Source organism: Marmota marmota, unplaced genomic scaffold, assembly GCF_001458135.2.
Source record: "Marmota marmota marmota unplaced genomic scaffold, marMar, whole genome shotgun sequence".
Taxonomy (NCBI): Eukaryota; Metazoa; Chordata; class Mammalia; order Rodentia; family Sciuridae; genus Marmota; species Marmota marmota.
Window position 1 is genome coordinate 11,847,250 of NW_026000222.1, and position 17,752 is coordinate 11,865,001.

The 17,752-nt window shown below is 38.2% G+C and overlaps 1 protein-coding gene across 3 annotated transcripts in view; it reads left to right on the forward strand.

The window, feature by feature from the left end:
- Sf3b3 (splicing factor 3b subunit 3) overlaps positions 1 to 17,752 on the forward strand; it is a 48,174-nt gene that overhangs the window by 20,034 nt on the left and 10,388 nt on the right. For 2 of the 3 annotated variants that reach the window (XM_048792486.1, XM_015496100.2), the window contains exons 11-17: positions 413 to 485; positions 5,915 to 6,066; positions 6,750 to 6,905; positions 7,740 to 7,895; positions 8,521 to 8,664; positions 11,993 to 12,115; positions 12,840 to 12,994. In XM_048792486.1, coding sequence (XP_048648443.1) covers positions 413 to 485; positions 5,915 to 6,066; positions 6,750 to 6,905; positions 7,740 to 7,895; positions 8,521 to 8,664; positions 11,993 to 12,115; positions 12,840 to 12,994 — 959 coding nt within the window. The remainder of the gene's footprint in view (positions 1 to 412; positions 486 to 5,914; positions 6,067 to 6,749; positions 6,906 to 7,739; positions 7,896 to 8,520; positions 8,665 to 11,992; positions 12,116 to 12,839; positions 12,995 to 17,752) is intronic. The other variant, XM_048792487.1, reaches the window with a different exon arrangement.

The following is a 17,752-nucleotide window of genomic DNA, read 5'->3' on the forward strand; positions in this document are numbered from 1 at the left end:
TTTTTTTTTTTTTTTTTTTTTTTTTGTACCAGGGATTGAATGAACCCAGTAATGCTTAAACACTGAGCCACATCCCCAGCCCTTTTGTATATTTTATTAAGAGATAGGATCTCACTAAGCTGCTTATAAGGGGCCTCACTAAATTTCTGAGACTGGTTTTGAACCTGTGATCCTCCTACCTCAACCTCCTGAGTTGCAGGGATTACAGTTGTATACCACTGTGCCCAGCTGACTACTAGCATTTCTAACCTTTTTGACCTTAGATTCTTTTCTTCACTGGATGTTCCCATCCTTTTACTCTAGTGCGCAGTGTGAACACTTCTTTTGCTTTTAGGACCTTATTATCTAGCATTGTAAGCAAGTAGCTGAGTTCCATGCTCACTGGATCTGTATTTGCCTCCTTTCCTGTCAGGTGTCGGAAATGGCTGTTTCTGAGCTACCTGGTAACCCCAATGCTGTCTGGACAGTACGTCGGCACATTGAAGGTAAGCATCCCTTTCTCAGTAGTCAAAATTAGGGCCTGGGAAGAACTGACATAGAAGACTTAAGAGACTTCATTTATAATATTTCTATATATAATCTCATTTAGTATCTTATACCAGAAACTTTTGACCCAATACCATATTTTTGAAGCTCTTTCAATCAGTTTGCCTTCATCTACTACTACTGTTTGTGCAAGTGGGTAAGGGGACGTAGGGCAGCTGTTGGTTTTAGTTATGTAAACATTTTAGTATCATAGTTTTCATGAGTTTTTTTTTTTTTTTTAATAAAGGCATTGGTTCCATCTCTATAAGAGGTGTGAGTTGAGGAAAAGTTGTTGCTTATTAATTTTTCGTCAGCTGTGCTATCTTATTGTGCTGAAACCACAGTGAAATTCAAGGTGGTATTCTAGAAATTGAGATATTTGGGGAAGTTATTAGTTGGTTAGTTCTACTTGTGCTTAAGGAAAGCAAAGATTGGTTGATTAAAATCAGAACATTAGAGTGAGTGGAAAAGAAGGAATAGGGAAGGAGAGGAAGTTGAGTTCCTAGGTTAAAGTGGTTACCTCATCCTAAAACCTTAAAAGTAATGTGAAAATGCATGGAACTCCAGTAGCAGGGAAGTCTCATCACAACTGGATTTCAGCCCCACAGAAGTAGAACCCACTTATTTTTCCCTTTGGTTCACTTTGGAGCTCTGGGTCATTTCTGTTCTGAGACCTCATTTTCCTCTTTTCCCTCAGGAATGTGGGGCTGGTGAGTAAGATCACCCTGGCCAGCAGACAGAGCTTTTTCTAGAAAACAGCTCCAATTCTGCTTCAAGTTAGATGTTCTAGTTGTATGGAATAAGTTTAAGAGAGCTGGGAAATGTGTAGGAGGTAAATCTCTTTCTGTTAGATTACTGCACACTTTTGTAGATTTTGTTTTCATATCTGTTGGAATCACGTTGAGTTGAAAGGGGAAATAAAAGATGGGGGGATTCTTAGGCCCATTTTAGCTGGGAAAATAATTACTGGATAATTGTTTTTAAAAGATTTCTGTGTTTTATAGATGTTTATATGAAGAAGTTGGTTGGTATTGATGTCCCTTTGTTTGGTGGCTTGTTGATATCATGGCTCTTTAAAATTGTCTAGACTATTTGAATTAGAAAGATACTTTTAGATAACCTAGTATGCCCCTTCATATTTTCCTTAAACTTTTTGGATGAATTTTTAAACCAGATTTAGGTTTATAGAAAAGTTACTTCTCATTTTATGAAGGAGGCAGAAAGTCCCAAGGGTTAACTCTCAAGATAACAAATAATAGGAGCAGAAATGGGTCCTGAATTCTAGACCAGTTCTCATTTTGATCAACACTGGTGGGAGTATATGGATGATGATGATGATGATTTTGGTACTAGGGATTGAATTCAGGGGCACTCAGCCACTGGGCCACATCCCCAGCCCTATTTTGTGTTTTATTTAGAGACAGGGTCTCACTGAGTTGCTTAGTGCCTCGTCATTGCTGAGGCTGGCTTTGAACCCAGGTCCTCCAGTCTCAGCCTCCTGAGCCGCTGGGATTACAGGCATGCGCCTCCACACCCTGCCGAGTATGTGGATCTTGCTAGTTTCTTTTAGGATAAGTTCTGTAGTTTTATCCTATGGTCATTTAAGATCCTATAATTCCTGCCTCAAAGGACTTTCTGTCTACAACTGACAATGAAGGAGCTGGGGTAGCTCAGTGGTAGCATCTGCAATACCCTAGGTTCAATATCCAGCACTACAAAAAATAAAATATAAAAGAAAACAAGTAAGCAAAACCATTGTATGCTTTGATTTATGATAGGCACAGCGGTGTTGCCAGAAGGGGTTAGAGGAGAGGGAATGGTTGTGTGTTTGAGATTATGAAAAGTTTGTGAAGAGAAAACATTTGCTAAGTTAGTGATAAGTAGTATATTGTATGATGGAACTTGAATTTCCTCTTCTATTAAATCTCAAAGCCCTGGGAAAGACTATTTTCTGCTAAATTTTGCTCTTTAGATACTATAATTTGGATAGTCACCCACAGAAATAGGTCAGGTTCTCTTTCTTCATTTTCTTTCCAGATATCCCAACTTACTATTGAGCATCCCTCTGTCCACACATGCTGCAGTCTTCAGGCAAATACTAACCTTGGCTGGTACTTGGTGATGCATACTACCAATACCAAGCCTTTTTTTCTCTTCCACAGGTGGCTGGTGAAGGTGCTGATCACCACAGGTGTGTACCTACTGCTAGGGTCTACTCTGGGGCCTTATAGTTTAACTAGGGAGAGGGACCTGCATAAAATATTGAGGCTGCCCTAATGATGTCTCTCAGTGTAACTTTGCAGTTGGGTGTTGATGTGCATTATAATGATGTACACCCATTTGCTTGTGTATCAGCTGGTTTGAGGCAGGAATCAATTTCTCCACTTCCCACAGATTTTGGAAAACTTAACTAATTTGTCATTTGGTAAACTGACTAAGGCTGTAGCTAGCAAATTGTAGCTTCACACTCTGTCTTGGAGTTGACCATTTCAGATGTACACTGAAAAATTAGGATCTGGAGAGTATATTCAGGACTGTGCTAAGACAAGATAAATACCAGGTACTTTGAGTATAGTGAAATTGAAATCATCTGGATGGCTCGCTCTCTATCCTTGAGAGTGAACTGCTTGTCAGCCTTTAAATCCTTAAGGCAAGGGAGTAGAATGAAGCATTTCCTTCTGTAGGATGTTTCAGCAGTATTAAGATAGAAGTCCTACTGAACTGAGACCTAAAGACATGTTTTCATATCCTAGGACATTCTTCACTGAGATATGAAATAACGTTCTTCATGAAATTTGAAACCCCTAGAAAAAGGCAACGTGGATATTTATAGTTTCTAAGTCATTTAACTTATAATTAAAAGGTTGGCTTTGTAATCTCCCTAGGACATAAAAGAGTATCTGCTATGCTGCAGGTCTTTCTAAGCTGGAGATTGGAAAGGGTAGGAGTAACAGTGTACTTGGTATTCACAGGATAATAGATATTTTGAGGAAATTTGTGATGAAAAGCATCTTTTAGACATCTAGTCATTGCTTTTCTATCTGAACTGTCAAGCCAAAGTATGACCCTGTTTAAATTGACTGAGCATCTTCTTAAGTCCGAGCAATCTGGTACTTTGGTTAGAGGTAAAAGTACAAACCCAGGCATGCCTTCTCCTTCTTACCTCCCATTCTTTTGCATGTGAGTCAAAAGTTGTATGGTCTAGCTTCTGGAATCCTATTTTTTCCCCTTTGTTCAAGCAAAAGACTGCAAATTATTGCCTGTTAGAGCCCCCTGTTGTTGGCTTTAATTTCCTCTGACATAGCTTTTAAGAATTACATGACAGAAATTTTCAGTCAAAACTAAGAGCTGTATTAAAATTTCCAAGCTTAGAGTCATGTGGAGATTGGTTTGGTTTTGTTGAAAACAATTAAGACCTCTACTTCAGGAACACCTCTAACCTTTTTCGTTTTATGATCATGAATAGTGCCTAGTCTTTTAAAACTGTTTTATAAGATGTTCCCAAAGCTTTTGATATATGTTGATAATAATATCAAAACAACCAAAAACCAAGTATCACCTGTGTGCAGTGGCACACACCTATAATCCCAGCTACTTGGGAGACTGATGCAAGAGGGTTGCAAGTTTGAAGACAGCCTGGGCAACTTATTGAAACCCTGACTCAAAATTAAAAAAAAAAAAAAAAATTATATAAGTTTTTCAAAAATATTATTTATTTATTTTTAGTTGTCAGTGAGGCTTTCATTTTATTATTTATTAATTTATCTATATGTGGTAAACACTCTACCACTGAGCTACAACCTAGCTCCTCAAAATAAAATTTTAAATAGGGGGTGGCATTGTAGTTGAGTGGTAGAGCACTTGCCTAGCATGTATGAGAAATATAAATTTTTCCCATACTGGGGTTCAATCCCCAGTATGGGGAAAAACAAAACAACAACAACAAAAAAACCAAGTGACTTCTTCACTAGTATTCATGATTTGGAAATTGAGCCTGTACCCTGTGGATTCTTGGTCTAGGCAGTAAAACATGCATTGGGAAGGGTTTTTGATCCCTGGTTTTTAGCTACTATAGTACACATACTGTTATTAGCTGAAACAGAAGTTTTGCCAAAAAGTACTTGCCCTTACAATGTGAAGCAGCCTCAAAATTATTTCTGTTATAATGTGGTGTTTGCCAGCCCCTAGATTGATTTTATGTCCTGCTAATAGGTCAGAACACTACTGTGGGCTATATAAATGATGTATCTTTACCTGACCCCTCCTATAAAGAATGCTGATTCTGCTGAACTAATCTAGTAACTTTAGTTTATCTGGAACTCAACTTAGAGCAGTCAAAACCAAAAATGTGTCATGGAATCAGCCAGCCCAATGGTACTGAGTTCTTACAATACTCAGGCAAACAAGGTCCCATAGCTGCCATTCTTAAGAGTGAGATAGCCAGTCCGATTTAGTCCCTTGTCTTGTTCTGTCCTTTGTTCATCTGATTGCTACTCTCAACTCTTCTTTTAAAAAAAGATGTGCCTTTATTCAACATTTATGAAGTTTTATGCCACAAACATTGTTGGATGTGGGAGACACAGAAGCTGTTTTATATTGTAATATGGGAAATAGATGGCCTTTAACTATGGAATCTGCAGAGGAAACTTTTGGGGTTGCCTGTATACTTCAGGTCTCTGACCTCCTTGAGAATCTCATTAGTGTTTGTTTATCCAACTACATTTCATTTTGAAAAACAAACCCTAATAGGATTGGTCATGATCACTGGGTTGTATTTTTAAATAGTGAAAAACCAGAGGGGTCAAAGAATGATAATATAAACATATCCCCTCCCCCATTTCCTGGTTATTTGGTGTTCTTACATCATTCCCAATGGGACTAGGACTCTCTCAATTTCCAGTGCTAGAATAACTTAATCACATGGAGGTTTAAGTAATCTCTGTTTCATTCATTAGAGCTTATATTCCTACATTAGCTGCTTCTGGGAAAAGTTAGGGATCTTTCCTAGTTTTAAGGAATATTTCTTCTAGCTATTGGCAACTGTCAAAACATGCTGTAACTCGACATATATAGTACTAGTACTAGTAGTAGTAGTAAAGATTTCTTCATGCCTTTGATTCCCTTACATTGTCCTCTCTCATTTCTCTAGAAAATGTCTCAGAGTATTAATTTTCAAAGATGCTGAGGAAAATATTTGTATTCAACGCATTGAGGCATTTATATGTAGCCTCTATGGTGCTCAGTTATCTTTTGGATCATTTTGTGCTTTGTGTCTATGCTGACCATACATAGAAATGCCTTGGAAGAATTCTTAAAACTCTTATGTGTCATTTGACTTTTTAATTCTGAGGAGTTCTTAGCTGACCAACTCCTTTCTTTCTTTTTCCAGATGAGTTTGATGCCTACATCATTGTGTCTTTCGTGAATGCCACCCTTGTACTGTCTATTGGAGAGACTGTAGAAGAAGTGACTGACTCTGGGTTCCTGGGTACCACCCCAACCTTGTCCTGCTCCTTGTTAGGAGATGATGCCTTGGTACAGGTGAGAATTCTCAGAGCTTACTTGCTTAGCTTGTTTTCTCATTTCTTTGCCTTTGTTGTGCTATATAGGCAGCTGCATTCAGGTCTCTCTCCACCGAAAGCCTTAGGGAGGGGCTTGCTATTTTATCAAAATATAGAACTACACCAAGAATTGGATTTTTCAGATTTTTACCAACTTAACTATTCATTTAGAGAATTTTGAAACATAATATTCCTCTTTGCCATTTCTATAGTTGCTTCAGAGCTCCATCTCTATAAAGTTTTCATTTATTTTTTTCACGCGAATCCAGGGGTACTCTGCCATTGAGCTACATCCCCAACCATCTCCCCACTACTTTTTTTTTTTTTTTTTGAGACAGTCTCACTGATTTGCTGAGACTGCCTTGAATTTGCGGTCTTATCTCAGGCTCCCAAGTTAGTGAGATTACAGGCATGCCCCACTTTTCCCAGCTATTAAAGATTTTAATTCTTATTTTGTTGATAAGTTTTTAACTTCTTCAAAGTGGACATTGCAAAACATAAACTTTAAAAAGTTATCCTTCTCTGGACTTACCAACTCCAGTTGGTGCCTCAAATGCAGTGGCTCTAGATCTACCAGGGATGACAGATCTGACAGGTCTAGGGATCATTCTGAGTGATGAGTCAAATCACTAAGGTCAGGTTTCCTTCCTTTCCTGACTCCAGGTTTATCCAGATGGTATTCGGCACATTCGAGCAGATAAGAGAGTCAATGAATGGAAGACCCCTGGAAAGAAAACAATTGTGAAGTGTGCAGTGAACCAGCGACAAGTGGTGATTGCCCTGACAGGAGGAGAGCTGGTCTATTTTGAGATGGATCCCGTATGTTATTTTACAATTCATGTGGGACTTAGTATATGGTCCAGAGGTAAAGTGGAGAATTGTCATCCAGGCATCTAGAGTGCATTCACAAGAAAGACAAGGAGGGAATGTAATTGTCCACAAACCAATCTTGCCCTTTCTAAGGGAGAAAAAAGGAGGAAATTGATGTTTGATTCTATTGGAGTTGGAAGATTACCTCCTAGGAGTAAAACACTTGATCCCTCTGCATTTTACACCTACTTTTCCAACAAATATTTGGCAGAGCTTTGTTTTCTACCATCTTAATCCATTAGGGAAATTTTCTTTTTCTCTTCTGTATGGAAGTCTGTTTGGCAATACTAAACTATCTTGCTCTTAAGGAGTTTCTGGTGTGGTTGAGATTTCTATTTATTTGTTTATTTATTTATTTAGTGGTGCTGGGATCGAACCCAGGGCCTTGTGTGTGGCAAGCACTCTGTCAACTGAGCTATATCCCCACCCTGAGATTTTTTTTGTTTTTAATCATCATATTTGAATTCCCTTTCTCCCAAAGTATTTTCATGAACAGCTTAAACATTTTTATTTCTGTTTCCTGAGGACTGTGGTGGCACATTAAGTTTGTTAAAGTTCTCGTTTCTTTTCTTACTCAGACACATTAATTTTGCTTGCTGTTAGCTTGTTAAATATTGTCTTGGGTTCTTAGGTTGAGAAATTTTTGGTCACTGAATATATAAGGGGAGTGGGAAGAGCCAGAAAGAAACCTAACACCTGTCTTCCTTCCCTGGATGAGGATTTTGGTGTGAATTGGAGCATCTAGACACATCTTCTGAACACACTATGTTTTCCCTTATGTAGTCGGGACAGCTGAATGAGTACACTGAACGGAAGGAGATGTCAGCAGATGTGGTGTGCATGAGTCTGGCTAATGTGCCCCCTGGAGAGCAGCGTTCTCGCTTCCTGGCTGTGGGACTGGTGGACAATACTGTCAGAATCATCTCCCTGGACCCCTCAGTGAGTGACACCCTCAATTTCAAGGATCTTCTGGTTGGAATCTGAACACCTGGGTCCTAAAATCTATATTTGCTGCTACTCTTTTTTGGGGGGGTGGGGGTGTATGTGGTGCTGGGGATTGAACCCAGGGCCTCATGCATGCTAGGCAAGCTCTGTACCACTGAACTATACCCCTAGCCCTGTACCTGCTGCTTCTCTTGATTATCATAGCAGCATACTTTTAGGAGTCTTGTGCTGTGGTTGAGAATGTTGATCTGAAACTACTGAATGTTTCTTTTAGCTAATCCTTGAGTCTCTTTTGTACTAAAAACCCCAAACCCCAAGACTATATATGGAAGGAATTTTACTTGCTTCCAGGCCTTAGGTAACTTTCAGAGAGGTACCCATTACTTATTTGCTCTTACATTTTCTGTTTTGATAAAAGGAGAAAAACAATATTTTTCAGAGCTTATTCTGAGATTTAGTTAAAATTAACAATGCACTATCCTCTCATTCCTGGAGTTTTCTCTGCCCACAAGAAGGTTCTTCCTGCAATGCTAGCATTAGATTTTTCTGAATGTTTTTTTCCAAATTGGTCATTTCCTGTTTTGAATGATTTTTCTGTCCTCCCTACCTCCAACCCCAGGACTGTTTGCAACCTCTGAGCATGCAAGCTCTCCCAGCTCAGCCTGAGTCCTTGTGTATTGTGGAAATGGGTGGGACCGAGAAGCAGGACGAACTGGGTGAGAGGGGCTCTATTGGCTTCCTCTACCTAAACATTGGACTGCAGGTAAGAGATCCAGAGGTTGACGTTGTTGTTGTCAGGACTTATGTAGGTTTTACACACTCCTTTGTCCAATAAAGGCATTTTTGTGCCCAGAATTTCAGATGCCAACTTATGAGAAATGAACAATGTTCTGGGCTCTACTTTTCTCAGCACTTTGATTAGAACATATCGGCCCTGGAAAAAAGTATTTTTACATTTGATAAAAACACCTTGCGTTCCCTGTTCTGGGTCAGAACTGGCTAATGTGCTCCCTGGAGAGCAGCGGTCTCACTTCCTGGCTGTGGGACTGGTGGACAATACTGTCAGAATCATCTCCCTGGACCCCTCAGTGAGTGACACACTCAATTTCAAGGATCTTCTGGTTGGAATCTGAACACCTGGCCCCTAAAATCTACATTTGCTGCTTCTTTTTTTTTTTTTTTTTTGATGTGTGTGTGTGTCTGTGTTGCTAGGGATTGAACCCAGGCCTCATGCATGCTAGGCAAGCTCTGTACCACTGAACTATACCCCCAGCCCTGTACTTACTGCTTCTCTTGATTATTATAGCAGCATACTTCAGGGGGGGATCTTTGAGTCACATGCAGTCCCCACAATATTCAGCTTTTTGAAATCAATACCTTAGAGTTCCTAATTGACTTCTCTCGCGATAAAGGATCCCTGCATGTTCCTTGTTCTCAAAGGATCTGAGCTCTTCATGTCATATTAAAAGTAGGAACCTAAGGATACGAGAGTGTTGGGGCTCTTGATTATGTACTTTTTATTTTCCTTGACTATTATTTACATGAACACATTAATTAATTTAACCTAGATATTTTTGCTTTTTTTTTTTTTTTTTAATAGCAGAGATTGAACTCGGGCACTGAGCCACATCCCCAACCCTATTTTGTATTTTATTTAGAGACAGGATTTCTCTGAGTTGCTTAGCACCTCGCTTTTGCTGAGGCTGGCCTCGAGGTTGCAGTCCTCCTGCCTTGGCCTCCCGAGCCACTTAGATTACAGGTTTACACCACTGCACAGAGCATATTTTTGCTTTTTTTTTTTTTAATTTTTTTTATTTTTTAGTGGTAGTTGGACACAATACCTTTATTTTATTTATTTACATATGGTGCTAAGGCTTGAACCCCTAGGTCCTTGCATGTGCTAGGTGAGTACTCTACGCTCAGCCCCAGCCCGTATTTTTGCTTTTTCAATTTACTTAAAAAAAAAAAAAATTAAGCTATTGTTGGACACAGTACCTTTATTTTATTTAATTTGTGGTGCTGAGGATGGAACCCAGTATCTCACACATGCTAGGCGAGCACTGTATCAATGAGCCACAATCCCAGCCCCTTAAATTTACTTTTTTTTTTTTTTTTAGAAGTTTTCAAGCATAAACAGAACTTAGACTAGTGTAATACGCCTCCTTTCCCTCTTTTTCCTGGAGTATTTTAAAACAAATCCAAGATAATGAGTCATTTTTCATTTTCAAATACTTGATGAAAGTACCTTTAACAGATGTTTTCTTAAAGCACTAATATTCTCACACCCAGCAAAAATCTTGTATTCCTTACTATCATATGATACTTTGTCTCTGTTATAGTTTTTGCCATAAAAGAGTGGCCATATAATTGGATCTACTCAAGATTTCAATAGAACAGTTCATAATTTGCATTTGCTTTCTGTCTTTTTTTTTTTTTTTCCAGTACCTGGGATTACATCAAGGGGCACTTTGCCACTGAACTACAACCCTAGCACCTCGACCTTTTAAAATTTTTTGTTTTGAGAGGGTCCCACTAAGTTGTTAGGGCTGTGCTAAATTGCTGAGGCTGGCTTTGAACTCATGATCCTCCTACCTCAGCCTCCCAAGTTTCTGGGATTACAGACATGCCACCACACCCAGCTGTTTCCTGTCTTTTAAAGTCTCATAATAACTGTCCCACCCTCATTCTTTTTTTTAAGAGATCAGATAATATTTCTTGTAGAATTTACTTTTTTTTTTTTTTTAACCTTTATTTTTATGTGGTGCTAAGGATCGAACCCAGTGCCAAGCCACAACTCCAACCCCTGAACTAAGTCTTTTGAAATCTGGTATTTGATACTTTTTTTTTTTTGTATTGGGGATTTAATTTAGAGGTAATGGCAGTTAACCAGTAAGCCACATCTCCAGTCCTTTTTGTTTGTTTGTTTGTTTGTTTTTGTTTTTGTGGTGCTAGGGATTGAACCCATGGCCTTGTGCATGGGAGGCAAGCACTCTGGTATTTGATACTTTAAACTTAACAGCGTATATCAGTTCTGACTAGCCACACTTTTGATGTTTAATGGCTGTAGGACTGGCTAGTACAGATCACAATGTTTGTTTAATTCAGATTTAATTTGAGGTGATAAGAATAGTTCAGCGATGGTGCTATTTATTTCCTATTGCATCACATTAGATACAGGAATATCTAATTGTCCCAATTCTATTGATGTTGAAATGTTTGTATTATGTTTTAAAGCTTCCCTTTAGCTTTTAAACTTAATAGTTATTGATACATATTGCCTAGATTGATTATTTCATTGGGGGGTTGGAAAATGATTTTCTAATTTCTTTCTGTATTTAATTGGATGGAATTCTTCTCTAAAGACAAAATGAGATTCATTTGCTTATCCTAAATGTAGTCTATGCAGGAAAAGATCAGTACTTTATTTTTTCTCTTTGTTCATTTGTATCCAGAGTTAAGGAGTTAGGGCCATAACAGTCTGTCTCCAGAGGGGACTGATGAAGTGGGTATTCTGGTTTTTCCTTTTTAAAGTTTTGTATATTTGTTCTTCAAACTATGCTATCGTTTTGTTGTTAAATTGTCTAATTTTAGACAACTGGAAGTTCCCCTTTGAAGTTTTTTCCTTTGTTCTTTTAACATGACCCCACTGTTTTGCCTTCTTGCACAATAAGATGTCCCACACGCATCTGGAACATTCTTGCCCCAGTCTTGAATCAGTCATTTCTTTTAGGAACCTTGTTCATTTTAGAGAAAATGGTGTATAAAGACCATACTCCATGGGCCTGGGATTTTTAAACTCTGTATCTATTTTAAAATTATAAAAGAGATTTTAACATTCATGATTTAAAAAAAAAAAGTACAGGGTATATAGTGAAGAATAAGTATATTTTTCATTTAGTAGATTTTATTTGAATGAGTGATTTATTGAAAGAATAATGAATGACTGATGCTTAGGTTTTTTTTTTTTTTTTTTAACCACTAAGCCATTTTCCTTTTGTCTGCTCTGAAAGTAGCTAAGAGGGAGATTTCCTCATCATATCTGATAAGCTTGCATTGTAAGTAGGCTCACCCACTCCCCTTCTTTTGATTAGAACGGTGTGCTGCTGAGAACTGTCCTAGACCCTGTCACTGGAGACCTGTCTGATACTCGCACTAGGTACCTGGGGTCCCGTCCTGTGAAACTCTTCCGAGTCCGGATGCAAGGCCAGGAGGCAGTAAGTAATAAAGTGGGGCAGGCAGCATATACAGATGTTATTAGTGACACCAGCTGAAAAAAAAATCCCTCTTTCACTAATTCACCAGTATATAATTGATATGATATCAGTTCTATCTTGATTAGATGTAAAAATTGATGTAAAAATTCTTGGGACCCTTAACCTAGAACTTCCTAACAGGGATTCCATGGCACTGTGGCATCTGGTTTTAGGGAAATTGGAATATTGATCCCTTTTGCCCTTGGCTGGGGATAGTTGGAAACCTCCCACCCATGTCACCATTAGCCATGAATTGTCTAATTTACCCCAGGCTCATAGTAGCATGATTTACTACCTAATGTTAAAGAGATTGGAAAATGTATCCTTTGTAGTTAAGAGTAGTAGTTTGGGCTGGGGATGTAGCTCAGTGGAAGAGTGCTTGCCTTGCATGGATGAGGCTCTGGGTTCAATCCCAACACTGTTAAGAATTACTTTTTTTTTTTTTAACTATAATAGTATTCCTATTCCTATGAAAACAGGCTCAGTGAGATGTAGTAATAATTAGCTTAGGTCATGCAGCTGGTAGCCCATGGATTTATCATATAGCATCATTTCTACTTCCTTTTTAAAAAATTTCCTTTTAGGTCTCAATATTCTGTGGGCTGAAATTTAGGTTAGGATATTTGGTCAGCCTACCATGTGTGAATTTTTCCCAAGCTCAATGAAAATGTTTTTCTCTCCTCAGGTATTGGCCATGTCAAGCCGCTCTTGGTTAAGCTATTCTTACCAGTCTCGCTTTCATCTCACTCCCCTGTCTTATGAGACCCTGGAATTTGCATCTGGTTTTGCCTCTGAACAGTGTCCTGAGGGCATTGTGGCCATCTCCACCAATACCCTGAGGTGAGTGCATTCCAGGTTTGGAGGCCAGCAGAAAGCATTTTTTTTGTTGTTGTTGTTTTAAATGTTTTTAATTGTAGATGGACCCAATACTTTTATTTATTTATTTATTTTTATGTGGTGCTGAGGATTGAACACAGTGTCTCACATGTGCTAGGCGATTGCTGTACCACTGGTTTATAGCCCCAGCCTAGCAGAAAGCCTTTTTGCTGGTGTTGGAGGAAGTTGTGAAGAGATGGCAGAGAGCCAGCTCTTCACCGTGAGACTAGTGTGTTGCAAGTGAAACCTTCTTTTGGCTCAGAATTTAAGTACCTGGAAGCCAAGTTTCAATGTTGGGAGTTTTAGCTTCTGTTTAAACTTTCAGGGCCAAGTTATAATACTTAGCGCTACTGTCCAGTCTTCAGATTAAGATTTTTGTTTTCCAGCAAAAGGGACAGGCAATGCCATTGGATTAGTTTATTTTTTTTAGACTTTCTTTCTTTATTTATTTCTTCTTTCTCTGTTTTTATGTGGTGCTGAGGATCGAACCCAATGTCTCACATGCTTGGGAAACACTCTACCACTAAGCCACAACCCCAGCAGGGTCCGATTATTGTTAACTATTTTGGACTCTTGTCATTTGCAGTATTACATCTGAAAGTTTGAACTCAGTGTAAGTTATTTAGGCCTTTTGCAAGCTATTTGGAAGCTATTGTTCTTACAGCATTGACTTTTTTTTAGTTGTAGATAGACACAATACCTTTATTTTGTTTATTAAGTTTGTTTTGTTTTTTAGTGTGCTAGGATCGAACCCAGTGCCTCAGGGGTGTTAGGCAAGCACTCTACCAATGAGCTACAACCCCAGCCCAACAGCATTGACTTTTAAGAGTCAAATATATTCTATTCTTATTAAGATAGAAAATAACCTGGTCAATTTGACTTTCTCGGGTTTTTAATTTTTAATTTTTATTTTTTTAAGCTTTTTTAACCCCCTGGGAACTCAGGGACTCTGTACCACAGAGCTACATTTCTAGCTCTTTATATTTTTATTTTAAGACAAGGTCTTGCCAAGTTGCTGAGGTTGTGATTCTCCTGCTTTGGCTTCCTCCGTACCTGGGATTACAAATGTGTACCACTGCACCCAGCTATAAGTTTTTAAGACATTGAAGTTGTTCATGTCCTGATTATTACTCTTGGTTGTTCACAATGAAACTAGTGTAGCCCTCTTGATTAAAAAAAAAAGATAAAACTGTTACTCTTTAAGTGAACTTGCTCTTTTGCAACAGTTTTTAGTATTTATTCATAGCTATTGTCTTATCTTTTGGCATTTTTATATACCTTTTCCAGCAGACTTAATCTTCCTGCATTCCTTATTATTATTTGTTTATTTTAAATCTCTGCACTTGCCCTTGGAATACTTCTCCTTTATGTCTCTGCCTGTCATGGTTCCACCTGGGTCTCATATGTAGTCCCTAACTCCTGAATTGCCCTAGATTTAGATAATCTCCAGACTTTCTCCTAACAGGAACTTCGCCCTCCACCCCCCCACTTCCCTTAACTTCTTTAAGAGAAGGCCACTGCTATAGACATTGACATATGAATTTTTGTGTGGACATAGGTTTTTTATTTTTCTCTGAAATGCAAAAGTGGAATTGGTAGGTAATATGAAAACTCTTTTAAAAACTTTTTGAGGAACTGCCAAATGGCTTTTCAAAGTGGCTGAACTATTTTACATTTCTACTAGCCAAGGTATGAGGGTTCCAATTTCTCCATATTCTTGCAAACACACACTTGCATTATGACTTTTGAGTCTAGCCACTCTTGCTGAGTGTGAAGTGTATCATGATTTATATTTGTATGTTTCTGATGACTAATAGCAAGCATATTTTCATGTTTTTTGGCTATTTTTCTTAATGTCTATTCACGTCTATTGGCCATTTTTTAAATTGGGTTGTTGTCCTTTTATAAGTTCTAGTCTGTAATTGGTTGGCCCCATTGATTTGGGCTTGTGGTGAGGCAGCATATTGTTGTGGAATCATGTGGCAGAGCAAAACTGCTTACATTGTAAGCCTGGAAGGAAAAAGAGCAAGGAGGAGTCCAGGGTCTCATAATCCCCTTCTGGTTCACAACCTAGTGACCTAAAGATCTCCTACCAGGTTCCACCTCCTAAAGATTCTACCACTTCCCAAAAGCACCACCCTAGAACCAGGCTTTTATCATATGAGCCTTTGGGGGACATTCAACATCCAAACCAAAGCAAATTGTGAGTTCTTATATATTTTAGATATAAGACTCCTATCAAATACATGTTTTGAGTGTTTTTTCCTATTCTCTGGAGTTTTCTTTCATTTTCTTGATGGTGTCCTTTGTAACACTGAAGGCTAATTATTTTTTAAATAATTGTTTAAAAGTGTATCTGAAAACTACCCAAAGTATTGATTATCACCAATAGCTCATGCCTCCTCTTAGACAAATGCTGGGTAACTTTGTATTTTCCAAGAAGCAATAAAGCATGACAACATCTGTGGACTAGTTTTGTATGTGTCTTTTTGAGGACAGGTTTCCTTTCTGCTTAGAGTCTGTGCTCTATAGGCCTTGTAGTTGTGAGTTAGATCACAGGAAAATGAGAACAGTGGGATCAAAAATTGTGATTTTTTTGTTTGTTTGTTTTCTTTATGGCATACTTAATTTTTTTCTTGATAGAATGATAATTTTTGATATTTAGATGGTTCATTTTATAATTAGGTATTTGTGAAATACTTGAATTTGTTTCTCCACAAATAAAGGAACATGGTAATTACTACTCAGAGAACTTGGGTGTGCACAGAGTGGAAATACCATCAATATTAATGTGAATAAGAAAATGTTTTTATTTTGTTTTATGTTCTGTGCTTCTGGGTTGGCTGTCTTAGCACTTTGGGAGTTTCCTGCTATCTTCCATTGTTGGATTTTAGGACTATGGTCAGACCGGATGTGGTCTGTTGTTATTGTTTTTTGATGTTTTCTGTAGTTCTTAGGGACTTTATCTAGATTGGCTTATATTTTTTCTCTGTTGGTTTTGTTTTGTTTTGTTTTACCTGAAAAGTTTTAATTTTCCCATTTCTGTTCTTTTGGAATTCGGATTAGATGTTTGAAATCTTCTCATTCTGTCCTTCTTTGTCTTTCAGGCCCCATCCCCTTTCATATTCTATCTCTGATTCTGCTGCATTCTGGATAATTCTTCAATTATATGACCAGATCCTGCTTGATACTGGCTCTTCCTCAGAGTTTTGGAGGATTTATTTGGGGGTGGGTGTCTGTGTATGTATGTGTGTATTTCTGTTTACATGTAAAACATAATCTCTTGTTTTTGTTAGGCCGGCCTTGAACTTTGTCTGTCTCAGCCTCCTGAACCTCTGGGATTACAGGCATGCGTGTGTCACCATATCTAGCCAAAAATAGAAAGTCTTTTGGCTTTTGATTTTTAGTTACCGTTTGATTTCTGGTGTACTGGTGACTGATCGAGATGTGAATTCCCTAGAGGCAAGTCTTATAATTTGTTCATCACATCATCCAGTGGTCTGTAGCTTATAGTCATGGCCACACAGGATAGTCCCAGTGTATATGTGAGGGTGGGGACTGAGGGAGAGGGTATATAATCGAATGGGTAATTGAGTTTAGAAAGAATGCCAGTTATAGAGTACCCATTCTCATTTCTATTAAAACCTTTTACAAAAGGTATATAACCTTTAAACACTGCTTACCTTCTTGAGAATTAGCAGTTCTATACATCGTTGAATTACCCTAAGTACATAGATAGCAATACCATTATTTTTAGCCCTCATAGAGAGATTCAGTGAAGAAATGGAAAGAAAGGGATTTGAGTGAGGTTTTAGATGACTCTGAAGGCCCTAGCTTGGAGGGGAGGTATTGTTAGTTTTTGTTTCTGGTGTGTGTGTGTTTTTGGAGATTAAACGCAGGGGTGCTCTATCTCTGAGCTACATTCCCAGCCCTATTTATTTATTTATTCACAATATTTCCAGAGCCTAACACATGCTAGGCAAGTGTTCTATCACTGAGCTCCATCGCCAGCCCCCCTTCGATTTTATATTGAGACTGAATCTTAAGTTAGTTACCCAGGCTGGCCTTTAACATGTGATCCTTCTGCCTCAGCCTCAGCTGGAATTACTGGCAAGTGCCACTGTCCCCAGCTTCATCATTTGAAAAATGGATGTCTTCTTTCCAAGCATGTCGTTAGTTAGTCCTCTCCTCTCAGATGACTGTATTACTGGTTCTTGTGTGTTGTCTTCATACCGGAGTTTTAAGCATATCCTAATGAATATGTGTATGTGTTCTTTTTTTCTCTTGCTTTCGTAGAGAGCTTACTACATCCACTATTCACACCACGTTTTTCCTCATTTTATAGTACATCTTGGAAATCAATGTAAATATTATATGACTTCCATATTGTTTTATTGCTAGAGTGTAATATCATTCTTAGAAGTGGAGTTACTGGATCAAAGGTTATGTTCACTTGACATTTTTATTTATTTATTTATTTATTTTAAGAGAGGGAGGGAGAGAATGAATTTTTTTTTTAAATTTTTTATTGTTGGTTGTTCAAAACATTACATAGTTCTTGATATATCATATTTCACACTTTGATTCAAGTGGGTTATGAACTCCCATTTTTACCCCGTATACAAATTGCAGAATCACATCAGTTACACATCCATTGATTTACATATTGCCATACTAGTGTCTGTTGTATTCTGCTGCCTTTCCTATCCTCTACTATCCCCC